The sequence below is a fragment of the Lissotriton helveticus genome, chromosome 9 (assembly GCF_964261635.1).
Source record: "Lissotriton helveticus chromosome 9, aLisHel1.1, whole genome shotgun sequence".
NCBI lineage: Eukaryota > Metazoa > Chordata > Amphibia > Caudata > Salamandridae > Lissotriton > Lissotriton helveticus.
The window spans coordinates 770,170,348-770,183,510 of NC_136070.1; the positions used below are offsets into that span (position 1 = coordinate 770,170,348).

The 13,163-nt window shown below is 46.7% G+C and overlaps 1 protein-coding gene across 2 annotated transcripts in view; it reads left to right on the plus strand.

Annotated features, from left to right (window-relative positions):
* Positions 1-13,163, plus strand: part of ERCC2 (ERCC excision repair 2, TFIIH core complex helicase subunit) — a 1,411,027-nt gene that overhangs the window by 628,525 nt on the left and 769,339 nt on the right. For both annotated transcript variants that reach the window (XM_078660894.1, XM_078660895.1), the window contains one exon: positions 8,506-8,622. In XM_078660894.1, the coding sequence (XP_078517020.1) occupies positions 8,506-8,622 (117 nt within the window). The remainder of the gene's footprint in view (positions 1-8,505; positions 8,623-13,163) is intronic.

The window sequence follows — 13,163 nt, forward strand, 5'->3', positions numbered from 1 at the left end:
AAACAGTGTCTGCGACACGGTTGTGCAGCCCAATTAGCGAATTGCAAATTGGTGGGTCGTACATCTGGCCCTTAGTGATTTGTTTAAATGTGGCTAATGTACCATGGGATGTTTCGAAAGGGGAGAAAGATCTCATCATCATCTAAAATCTTTATTTCGGCCAGTATGACCATAAAAGCACAAATAAAGATACAGCACATTGCATTCAATTGAGTCAACACATCATTGCTCTATATAAAGCGCAGAATTACACAAAAAGTACAGTAGTGTTACATAAAACGCTCTGCTATCCTGTATGCCAGGCTCAAATGTCCTAAAATTAAACTATAGATATGGGAACCAATAAAGTGCATGTGCAATACATGAGCAGCATAAAGGCCTTTACAGTTTTCAAAAACCAGGATTTATGATGCTAACATAGCGGTCCTCACCTGATAGCATTCGAAAGTGTATACAAATGAAAGATATAAAAACAGCAAGTGCAAAACATTGTGATTAAAAATACTCTTCTAAAAATCATGAAATACTTTCATTTATGTTTTTTTTTTAATGAGGCCCTGGTTGTAAAATATATAGTTATAGTCTGGCAGAACCTATAGACTCAACTTTAGGATGGCTGTACGTGCACACTACATAGGGAATAAAAAACATGATAATGAAAACACAATGGGCATGTGGGTGTCCTATTTCAATATCCTAAAAACCTCAGTGCAGTCGCTGGTTCCCATGTTTCTACATAGCTGTAAAAGCCATTGATGTGTTGCATACTTGTATCCTTGGCAGAAAAATATTACATGATCACGCTGCATTGCTACAGGCCGGACAAGCCAAATTCGATGAACCCACTCATTTATTTGTAAAAGCACGCAATGGGAGCACCTATACTGCAATTATAACTTCTTCGCAAGCACCAGCTGGGTATCATCCAGGGCAGGCTCTAGTCTGCACTGGTCCTTTATTTCTAGCAGACATGGACCTCCCTTGTATCTGGGCATGTTTATGCTCCCTGTAACCCTCTATCAGGTCCTTCCTTGATTTATAGAGCAGATTTCTTCTGCATTGTTTCACAGGTTACCTCTACCCATGGCCACAAGAGTATTCTTTATAAAGGCCAGCCATGGTAGTGTGTACGCACCCTGTAGGCTCAATACTTCACTCAGCTCTTCCCTGTATGCAGCCAATTCTGGGGTACTCCTCAGACGTCTACAGAAAAGAAGAGGTCTACGAGCAGCTTTGTCTGCAATTAGTCTAATCCCAAGGTCCATGAGAAGTGGTGTAAGCAGGGAGCTTCGGGGAAGTCCCACTAATTGTCTAGCAAAAGAGTTCTCAATTCTCAATATAGAGGCAGATGGACAGTGACCCCAAATTTTAGCTCTATACAGGACAGCACCCCTGGCATGGGTTTTATACATTTCCATTACCGGGCCAACAAATTTATAGGTACAGTTCCCATATACCTTTGTAAGTCTCCCCGTTGTCTGGGACAGCTTTAAACTTGCGTTCTTAGTTTGTGCGCCCGAGTCCATTTTTTCCGGTGAGCGTGATACCAAGGTATTCAAAAACTGACACCCTCTCCAGGGGCTACCCATCTAGGTGAGGATTTGGCTGGGTACTATTACTTGCATTAAAGATCATGTATTTAGTTTTCTGTGGGTTGATCTCCAGCCCCCTATTTTTACAAAAAATCATAAAAAATGTCTAGGGCTCTTTGAGAGCAGGAGGGTTTCGTCGGCGAACATCATGGCCAGTATTTTACGGTTTGCCAGCTTAGGGGCATCAATATCTTTCTCTGCAATCAATGACAACTAAACCATTCATAAAAAGGCAAAAAAGGGTCGGGCCAGAACGGAGCCCTGGCGTACGCCTCTTTCTACAGGCATGGAGGCAGTGAGTTCACCATTTTTGACATACCTGATTTGGGCAAAATTACCCTCATGTAATTGTTTCAGCTGGTGACAAAGATATGTTGGAACCCCCATATTCAGTAAAATTGCCCACAATTTTCCCCCCGGTACCAGGTCGAGTGCAGATTTAAGGTCCACAAATATTAAATAGAGACTGCCACCCTCTATGCACACTGATTTCCAATGTAGTAGTTTTAACTTAAAAATGTGGTCTATTGTAGACATCTTCGCTCTGAACCCGGCTTGGAGGGGACTGAGGACATTGTGCTCCTCCATCCAGCTCTTGAGTCGTCCCAGCAGTAAACAGGCAAATATTTTTTGGCTTACGCCAATAAGACTAATAAGTCGATAGTTAACTGGGATGAGTGGAGATGCTTTTTTACAAATTGGTATAATTTCGGCCCCCACCCAGGTAGTGGGAATCGACATTCCCTGCAGGATCGCATTAAACAAAGACCACAGGTAGAGGGTCCAAATAGTTGGTTCACTACGGAATAGATCCCCGGGAATCTTATCTAACCCTGGACCCTTGGGTGGCGCTACCCTACTCAATGCATCAGTTATCTCCTTATGGGAGGTTATAAGGGCATCAAAACAAATTGGCTCGAGGGGGCGAAGCTCATTACCAGCTGGCCCTTTCTTGACCGCTACCCTTAGATATAAGGATTCGAAGTGAGCCTTCCAAACATCCACCACTATATTGGGTTCTCAGGCCAATTTTCCATCTGAGGAGCCTGAATTTACCACATTCCAGAAGGACCTCATATCATGGGTACTTAGGGCACTTCTTCCATGTCCCATGTATGACATTCCCATCTTCTTTTTGCCTTATCTATGGTACTTTTATGGGCTGCCCTTTTTTCTCTTATTAACAGCCTATCTTTAGGTTTTATAGCAGTGATGAGAGCTAACTTGCCTTATGGCAGCTATCACTATACCAGAGGAGTTGTGATCTTCTAATCCCCTTTATTCTTTTGTTGTGGTAGAAAATATTAACCATAGTAGAATCTAGATATTGGTGATTATCAGAGATTTTAGAAAGAGAAGTAGGGATGCTGTCAGTCAAAGTAAGTTGATTCACGGCCATGAGGAATTGGATAATGGTCTGGTATAGAGAGGCCAGCTTTTCTTGAGATTGGCTGAATTTCCCCCATCGAATTCTCCTCCTGCCATTGGTCAGTGTTAGACTGAAGTCGAGTGGTGGATGCAGTTCGGGAACACTCTTGGCACAGGGCGAGGTCACCTCTATAATAAGAGCATTATGGTCACTATCATAACGGGGCACGATCTTAAAATCTAGCACCCTATGCCAAGATTTTGTATACACCAGATTGTAGTCTATAAGAGAGGCATGTCCCGGCCTAATAAAGGTGTGGTTCCCTGGTGGGTCAGATTTTATGTGACCATTACACGCTCTTAATGAATGATTCAATGTGAGGGTGTTCATCTGCAGCACCAGTGGAGTCCATGCATGGGTTGGTGGGATGTTGGGCTCTGGAATGGCCCAATGTAGGTCCTCATCACTGAGGTTACCTGCACTCAGGCCATCCAGTGGCCTATGTGAATATATATGCACCCATGTGTGTGCTACTATTTTTATTTTTATTTGAAGTGTTTAGTCATACGTGAAAAATGGTGCAAAAGGATCAGAGCTCCTCTCAATTTGTGGGAAGGGCAATGTTTAAAAAAATTGTAAAATACCCCTCACACACTTAAACCTGATTCAGTGTCATGCTTCATCATTGCGGTCTTCCCGCCCCTCTATGGGATGGGGCGTGCTACGACTTACGTAGACGCAGGAGCACTTTATTCAGTGATTGATGAGTATGTGTACTGCGTGGGATTGTGAAAAGAAAATGTGAGACGGTTAAAAATTCCCTGGCTAGTTAAACGAAAATACTTTATTGTCTTTCCTGGCTGAGAATAGTAAAAGTGGGGAGGTGTAGGTGGTGCACTATGAGTCACCTCCTACAAGGTCGACATGTTTCAGAAGCCATCCCCTTGGCATTCTTCCTCAGGACCAAAAAAACGATCCCTGTTACACCTCAATGGGTGATAGAATAAATGTACAAATGCCTGATAGTCACAAAACCTGTCCTTTGTTCCCTGTTATGGGAGTTGAAAAATATACCACTTCTATATCTTAAGAACTTTAGAATGTAATCGTTATCGCTCCATGAGCTCACATGAGCGGTGTAGGGCGCCTTCAAATAGACAATGCTGGAAGGAGCGCATCATCAAAGGAGGTACCTTCCTGTGGCTCGTCGAACCTAACTTTTTGAAACATTGCCCTTCCCACAAATTGAGAGAAGGAGCTCTAATCCTTTTGCACCATTTTTCACGTAAGACTAAACACTTCAAATAAAAATAGCAGCACACACATGGGTGCATATATATTCACATAATACATGTTAGAATCCCTATGTTGGATAACAGTATCAAGAGCAGGACAATTCTACCTTTTTCCTCTTCACTCCCTCCTTTGATTTTTTGATTATTCATCCAGTGGCTTAAACTGGCAATTAAAATCACCACCTAGGATCAATCAAAAATTGTCAGGAATGGTGAGCAGAAAGGTGGTCAGTTATTCAAGAGTCGTTTACTCTTGGCCATAGCCAACCAGCCAGGAATAGATATTTATCAGCGCAATTCTGACCTTTATAGGAAAGATCAGAAAAATACAAAGAATGTCACATGAACATGTCTCTATCTTTTTCACTACACAGCCCAAATGCACACCGACCCATGTGCAAAGACCCCTGAGGGCCTTCCCCTACACCCAGAAATGGCTTCTATGCTATATGACACATAGCCTAATTTATGCGTGTCCACCCTAGCCCAGGTTTCCTGGAACATGCAGATCTTGTATTGTTCTTTGAACGCCCCCCACTCCGGGTTGTCCGATTTGGTAGCGAGACCTGCAATGTTCCAAGAAAGTACCTGCAGCCTAGAAGGGCCTACACAGTTAACAGGATTTAAGACTGGTCACCCGTCATTGATGTACCATGGTCTTTTTGGAATGGGCTGGTCGTCTCCACCTCCATTGACCTTAAGCCATTGCTAGCAGCAGAGTGGTGAGATATGGGGGATGGGGATTTTGAAGTCACCCACGGTTGGCAATTAAATGCCTGTATACACTCTTGAGATGGATCAGGCAAGAGTTGGTTGATAAGAACCCCATGCCCTCCGCCTCTTTCAGCTCCTCTTTCTCCAACAACGCACACCTTTGCCTGTTCCCCTTCCTGCCTTGGGTGCCCAAACCACTGTGAAAACTCCCCCTGTTGAGTAAAGCTCCTCAAAGGTTCCTTCTGATGGTTGAATCTCTCATTTGGGGGTCCTATGGGGTAAAGTAAATCTGCGAACTCTAAAGACCAAAATCTGTTTGGTAGTGGTAGGTTGGAAAATAATGGACTGGGTTGGTCCTGGCCCAAAATAGTATATTGCTTGTTTTGTTTCCACACCCCCACCTCAGGGCCACCCCGCCTTCTATTGCGTGGGTCAAGCCTTCAGGGAAAAAATAACCCAATCGAAAATACCATATGCCCCCGTCCTACTTTTGATAGTTTTGGTCAAGGAGAGCTTATACAACAGCTGGGTTTCTGAAATTAATCGCAATGCAGTCCCCATGGACATCTTTCTGACTCCAGCCCACCCAACCCACCCTGCGTGTTATAAGGATTTCGCCTGCATCTTTTGCCATTGCTTGGCCAGCCAAAATATACACTTATTTTTCAGTTCGGAATGTGATTCCCTAACACCTTTATGCAACTCTGGTACTCCTGTTAAAATATTAACCTATGGTGTTGAGGCTGGGATATTGATGCATGGCCGAGCTAGCCTCTCTTTGTTGACTTCTGTTCGTGAAGCAGACCCCTCACCAGTGCTATGACTAGTCCCCTGTTGAGGCAAATAATCATATACTAGTGGCCTTGCCGTGTGGGCCCTACTCTTATTACCAACCTCCACCCCATGACGAGGCCCCTGACAGTGTGTACTATCATCTATTCTTTTCCTGGCTGCGATATTCATACATTTATTTACCTCCTCCTGATTAGTCTGGTTTGGGATTGTAGTGGGGGTTGTCATATTTGCGGCTATGGATTCCAACATAGTATTGGGAGGAACAGCATGCAATTGCCAAATGATTTACAGACTCAGCCCCCCTTAGGATTGCCTCTGTCTTGCCTACTTAGGACTTAACCAAGGTAGCAAGCTTATCCACCTGTTCCATCAGAGTGTTAAGTTCATCCTTAACAATGACCCTTACTTACACCTGTAGATCCACCACCAGGTTGGTCACCCAAGCTGGCTGCTCCATGCCTACTTGTGACGAGCCCCTGTCCCACCCTCCCAAGAGTCACCATTCACTGAAGGCTCTGTAACATGCTTCCTGCATTTAGTCCCCAAGCTTACATCTGGTATGGAATTCCCTTTTCTAGCGGGCCATGTTGAACACCCTCCGGATGTAGGTCAGTGCTAGATGTTTCACATAACATTGCACAAGTCCTTGGCTGGAGCATTGAAGAATCATAGGCCAAAGCTGGTGTAGAACATGCAGAATCATGATTGATAAAAGGTAATTCTGGGGTTAGCAATAAACGCCTTTCAGTTAGTTCAATTTCAGTAGCCACCACGCATATGGCCCTCTGTAGCATCCTGTCAATCGAGGTTGGTTGAAAAGTTGTTACCAGTGCTTCTCCCAGCGCTGGTTCGCGTCCCCATTTTTGAGGATAACATGTTAGGGCAAATCAAATCTCCGTCGCAACTTTTAACCGCGTTCTGTCCTGTCGCTGGCTCCAGATAGATGTGACTGGCCAGTACAAGCATAGAGGAATTAGTGAGCTCAAGAATGAAACAGAGTTTTGGCCGGCCACGGAGGAGTAAGAACAGCTACGTGGTCACGACGGCAATATATAAAATCAATGTGTTGTGGCACTAACCTTGGGTCCCACGATGGTTTGGTGAGTCAAGTCTAGAGTTCTCCGGGACCAAGCCTCGGAGGGGTAGTCCAGGCCAGCCACCTCCGGGCTCTGATTGGTGCAGACGGGCGCTGCAGGAGCCCTAGAGACTACTTAAGCGCCTCTTGGCACGTCGTGGTGGCATTGGAGGCATGACAGCCGCGTTGCGGGCTGGGACTTGGGCTCTAGTCCCCCCGCTGCAGGTAGGGCACAAATGGCAGCAAACGGCAACAAGAAACTGCTCCAGCGCTGTGGGAGCCGTGGAGACTACTTAAGCACCTCCTGGCACGTCGTGGTGGCGTTGGCGGTGTGACGGTCGCTTTGTGGGCTGGGACTTGTGGTCCGGTCCCCTGCTGCAGGTAAGGCACAAGTGGTGGCAAAGGGCAACAAGAAGGGGCTCCCACGCTCAGGAGCCCTGGAGACTATTTAAGCGCCTCTTGGCGTGTCGTGGTGGCATTTGCGGCATGACAGCCGCGTTGCGGGTTCGGCCTTGTGGTCTGGTTCCCCTGCTGCAGGTAAGGCACAAGTGGCTTAGATATTTTGGACTCCAGATTGTTTCTAATGCTCTGTATTTTTTCCAATGGAAAATGTTGTGAGATTTCTTCAGACTTGAGAGCAAGGTATTGTGTTAGTCATCAGACCAATACTCTTGTTTTTTGTTCTCTATTTAGAAAAAGCTTTTTTGACATAATTGGTTAATCTAGTAAATGTTGTCAAATCGTTGAGGTTTCCATAGCAGACTGGAGTCAACGTAGTTTGTAGATGTGTCAGTAGGGCAAGGAAGGAACCTTTGGTAAGTGAATGTATCATATTTAGTGGATTGTACTTTTGTCAGGAGAGGTCGATGGCTGTACCACTACAATTTGCATATCTTCTTGTTGAGATATTATTCAGCATTTGTATGTGTGTGGTATGTACATAGTGGAAACATCTGGCTTTTGGATAGCCTAATAGCCAGCTAGTTGCGTATGCGGGCTGTGTTGGATGTGCGATAAGTTATAGGTTTATACATTCTGTAGTTTCAGAAAGTGTATATTGCTTTTTGGCCAGATCGGACTGTCTTCCCATGTTAAGGAATGTGTAGTTGAGGACCCTTTATTAGGTGCATTTTCACAGTTGTCATTCATCACTAGGCTGATTAGACATTCTGTTAGGAAGTGGATATATGCTATCAAAAGACAAAACACTTAAATGGGCATTAGAATATACTCTATACTCCTGCAAAATGTCTTCCCTTCAAAGACCCAGGATTGAGTAATCATAGCTGCTGAATACCTTTGGCACTCTCTTCTTTGGCCTCTGCCCTAGGATTCAGCTTATGATAGAGCTGTGGTGGGATTTGAGCGCCATCACCTTCATTGCACCTCGTCAGAGTATACATTACAGTAGGGTCTCTTAAGTGATGATGAAGGATTAAATCCAATTCATAGTTATCTGAGGAGTATAGAGGAGGAATACAAAGGTTGGCCATTAAACACTTCTCCTTCCTTTTTGTATTAATTTAATCAGAAAGTAGTCCGGGCTCCATTCACATTTCTCTTTGACACAGTAGTGTAACAGTTTTAGCTCCCTGGCTTGTTCACGCTTATACCCCGCGAGCTCTGACTGGTCTTTTGACTGTGTTTGTCAATATGTTTTTGCAGGAGTTTGATGCACAAGGACGCGAGGTGCCTCTTCCACCTGGAGTGTACAACTTAGATGATCTGAAAACATATGGTCGGAGGAAAGGCTGGTGCCCATATTTCCTTGCCAGATACTCAGTAAGTTAAAGAGGAATTATGTTATTAGGTGGGGCATGAAACATCTATTAAATGATAAATATCATGAGGTGCAATTTTCTAAAAATATGAATTCAAAAGCTGGAGAAAGGTAAGCCACATAAAGGTTCTGGGGTACAACAATGCCAAAAGCCATGATTTTGACCAAAATATAAATTATGTAACAAATGTATCAGGAAAATGTTGCAAGATAAAGCAAAACAAGAGACCGAAACAAGAAAAGTCAAAGAACGCAAGACTGCTTGAAGTATCCAGGGAGAGGCATCCGCATCAACTTGATATTAGAGCACTAAACTTTCAAGAAATGTCTTTTGTTCTTAATTGCTTTGTAAGGTAGCTATTCCAATTCCCCAGATGCCAATTAATTTTGCCCATCATTCCCTAACATCTGTGGGTTAAGGATTAAGCTTTGACCTTGCATTTTAGTAACCACAAGACAATAAGCAGTTACTATTAGGCACTAGGGAAACTCAGAGGAATATCCAAGACTAATCAACTTAGGAGACAGGGAAAGACTAAAACCTAATAATATACTTCTCTAAAACCTGGTTACATTAAACTTGAATTTTAGAACAGGTAACTAGGAGGTGGGCTGTATCTGCCCCCAAAGGTGGGCACCGAACTGTAAGATGTTCACTGCTCACTAAATGAGCTCCCAACTGGGCCTGCACATCCTTCACCATCAAGGCAGAACCGGAGCCCACCATCCTCTATACACTTGTGGGACTGCCTTCTCTACATGCAGCGCCCCAGGCGGCTCCTCCAATCAACCTATGCTGCTGAGTCTCCTTCAGTGTATTGCTTCCCTACCGGGCTGCATCCTGCAATAGATGGACCTGGCCCATGCCTCGCCAAGTGGGAGATTGTGCTGCAACATCTTAGTTTGAGCACCTTCTTCCACTGCAAAATCAAGAACATCTACAACAACTTTGACAAAGACAACCAACACATGGAACCCTCACCGGCCACCCCCCACACCCTGAAGCCAACGATTGTCAGCTCTCCCCACCGAAGACGCACTGAAGACGATGAAGTCAACTCACTCCGGGGCCCCCAAGGACCCCAGCCCCCACCACATCTTCAACAGAGCCGCCGACACCATCGCACCCATACTTTGCCATACCTTCAACCGCTCCCTGGCGAACGCCACCTTCCCCCGACGACTGGAAACATGTCGAGATCAACACCCTCCTGAAGAAGCCCGCTGCGGACCCCACCGACCTCAAAACTACAGACCCATCTCCTGGCTCCCGTTCCCAGAGAAAGTCATTGAGAAAGCCATCAACAGCATAATCGCCACCTTCATCGAAGAGCGCAACATCCTCGACCCGTCACAATCCGTCTTCGGAAAAAACCACAGCACAGAAACAGCCCTCCTCACCATAACAGACGACATCCGCTCCCTACTGGACAAAGGAGAAACAGTAGCCCTCATACTCCACGACCTCTTAGCGGCCTTCAACACGGTATCGCACCGCACCCTAATACACAGACTCCACAACAGAGGTATCCGCGACAAGGCCCTCGACTGAATCTACTCTTTCCTCTCCAGCAGAACGCAGCGGGTCCGACTCCCCCCTTCCCTCTCGGACCCTACACCAACCACCTGCGGAGTCCCCCAGGGGTTCTCCCTCAGCCCAACGCTCTTCATTGGCTCCTCTTGCCCACATCATCTGAACCTACAGACTCCACATTGTTTCATACGGAGACAACACCCAACACATCCTCTCCCTATTCAATGAAGCCAACACAGCCAGACACAACTTCCAAGAAGGCATGGAAGCTGTCGCACAATGGATGAAAAGCAGCTGCCTACAACTCAACACCGACAAAACAGAAGTACTCATCATGGGCCCACACCCGATGCCTGGAACGACACCCCCGCTGACCACGCACGCAACCTGGGAATCATCCTAGACTCCGAGCTCAAAATGGACCGCCAGGTCAACTCCGTCACATCCTCCTGCTTCCTCATCCTCTGCCTCCTACGTAAGACCTTCAAATGGATCCCCCTCAAGCACAGAAAAACCATCACCCATGCCCTCGTCACCAGCAGACTCGACTACGGCAATGCACTCTAAGCCGGAATAAACAAAAACCTCACCCTCAAGCTACAAAACATCCAGAACGCCACTGCAAGACTGGTCCTCAACATACCACGACACTTCCACATCTCCAACACCTGCACACACTCCACTGACTCCCCATCAAGGGTAGAATCACCTTCAAGATTCTCACCCACGCACACAAAGCCCTCCACAACACCGGACCAGCATACCTCAACAGCCGAATCAACTTCCATGCACCACAAAGAACCCTACGATCAGCCCAGCTCTCCTACGCCATGGTTTCCCGCGCCAGAAAGACCAGACCAGGAGTTCTGCACCTTCTCCTTCCTCTCAACCAGAGCATGGAACGCCCTACCGCTCCACCTCAGACAGACAACATCACTCCCCATCATCACGAGAAACCTCAAAACCTGGCTCGTTGACAGTCCCCCTCCTTGATGGACTGGAACCTGCCCCTCCCCTCCTCCCCAGCGCCTTGAGACCCTTACGGTTGAATAGTCGCTCTTAACAAACACGTGATTGATTGATTGATTAATTAATGACTTCCAGCAGCTCCTCTCTGCCTCACCCTATGAGAGAGTCTTTCTCGACTGGGCCATGGGGGCCGCATAGGCTGGGCAGGGGCAGCCACCCAGAGGGCTTCTTGACGCTCCTGTTGAACATGGGGTAATTGACCCCACCCTTTGACCACTGGGATTGACCGATCCGATCCATGCACCTTATACTGCTGCCACCAGCTACTCTGCAGCAAATTGCACTTCTACGATACGAGCGCTGGCTGCAACCTGCAATGGGCATGTTGGGCCCCTGCACTGTACTGAGGTGAGGGACTGCAGATCTCCTTTGGATCAAGTGCTCCAGTGGCAAACTGAGTACAGTAGACTTACTCCTCGCTTGCCTCACAACTAGGACTGAGTATCTGCATGATTGGACCCTGGTTATCGCCTGGCCTGTGAGTGGTGACCACCTCCTCATCTGCTTGCTGGATCTGGAAGGCCTTGACAAGCGACTCTGGTATGTGCCCCTTTCTGCTTTCCTCCACGCAATTAAGGCATACTGTAGCAGCAAGGGAGGTGCTCCAAGGACACAATACCCCAGCTGTCTGGGGGGGGAACTGCTTGTATGTCCTTGGCCACAAACTCAGTCACCCTTCCATGGCTGGGAGTAAGGCGGGTGCTTCCAACCCCCCCTCTACTGTGACACAGACGAACACTGTACACCACTATTCTTGTACATCTTTTTTGTGTTCTGGTGCACTGGTTGGTTGCCCCACAGTCAACTTGCTCCCTCCACAGATGGGGAGACACAAGACTGAGAGAGCCCTCCACCTACCCACTCCCTTCTCCACAATGGAAGATCCTCTTGCACATTCAGACTTGGGAATGTCAGCGACGATAGAACCAATTGATGACATCTCCCAGTGTCAAAGCTGGACCAGATCCTCCAAGCGATAGCTGAAACTCGCTCAGTCCTGGAGAACAAAATAGGCACCATAGCATCGGACCGCAGCCTACTCCATGGCAATCAGCAAAAACTGACTGAACAAGTATGAAATAGCAACCTTGCTCTCCAGGACCTCCAGCCACAGTGGTTGGAACTTGTGCAACAAATACAAGACCTCATGGCATGCATAGGCTTCTTAGAGGGACGGGGGAGACCTGGTGGGACATTCCCTATACAACAGCATCCAAATTATTGGCCTTCCAGAGGGTGCTTTCTCCACCTTTCATTGAGAGCTGGCTCTCTACCCGATTACTCCCACGGACTCTCCTCATTCTTTGCTGTTAAGCATGCAAATCAAGTGCTTGCCCAACGCTGCCCATCAAAATCCATTCCAAGACCGAGTGCTTGCCCAACGCTGCCCATCAAAATCCATTCCAAGACCGATGGTATCCAGGATTCTAAATTACAAGGACAAAAAGGTGACCCTACAAGTGGCCAGACAAACTGATCAACTGTCCTATGATACCGCCCATATCATGATCTTTCCAGACCACATCATCGCAGTTCACCACTGCCACGCTTCTTTTCTGAGCGAAAAAAGGCCACAAATATTCCTTGCTATTCCCTACCAAACTGAAAATCATAGCCGACCAGCACACCTATTTTTTTCGAAGATCCAATACATGCTTGGGTCTCAGTGGAACAACACCAAAACACACCTGTGAAAACAGGCAGCACCCAGCATAGATTGAGCCATGGGGTATTGGAACCTGCAGCGGAACCTCCTCTGTCAAATCCACATCTGGTGCTCCCTCGCCGCAACGATAACAACTGGAGGGAATTGCAGCTTTGTCCACCGCTCCTCGCCTGCGTGGCCTGGACCACACCTCACCACCAGATAACTCCGACTCTTCCTCAGATAAAGACTCACATGGCTCACAGTAGAGCTTCACTTCGATGATACAGCCAGCTATCACTCACAAAGCGTCTGACCTGAGGTGAACCTATATG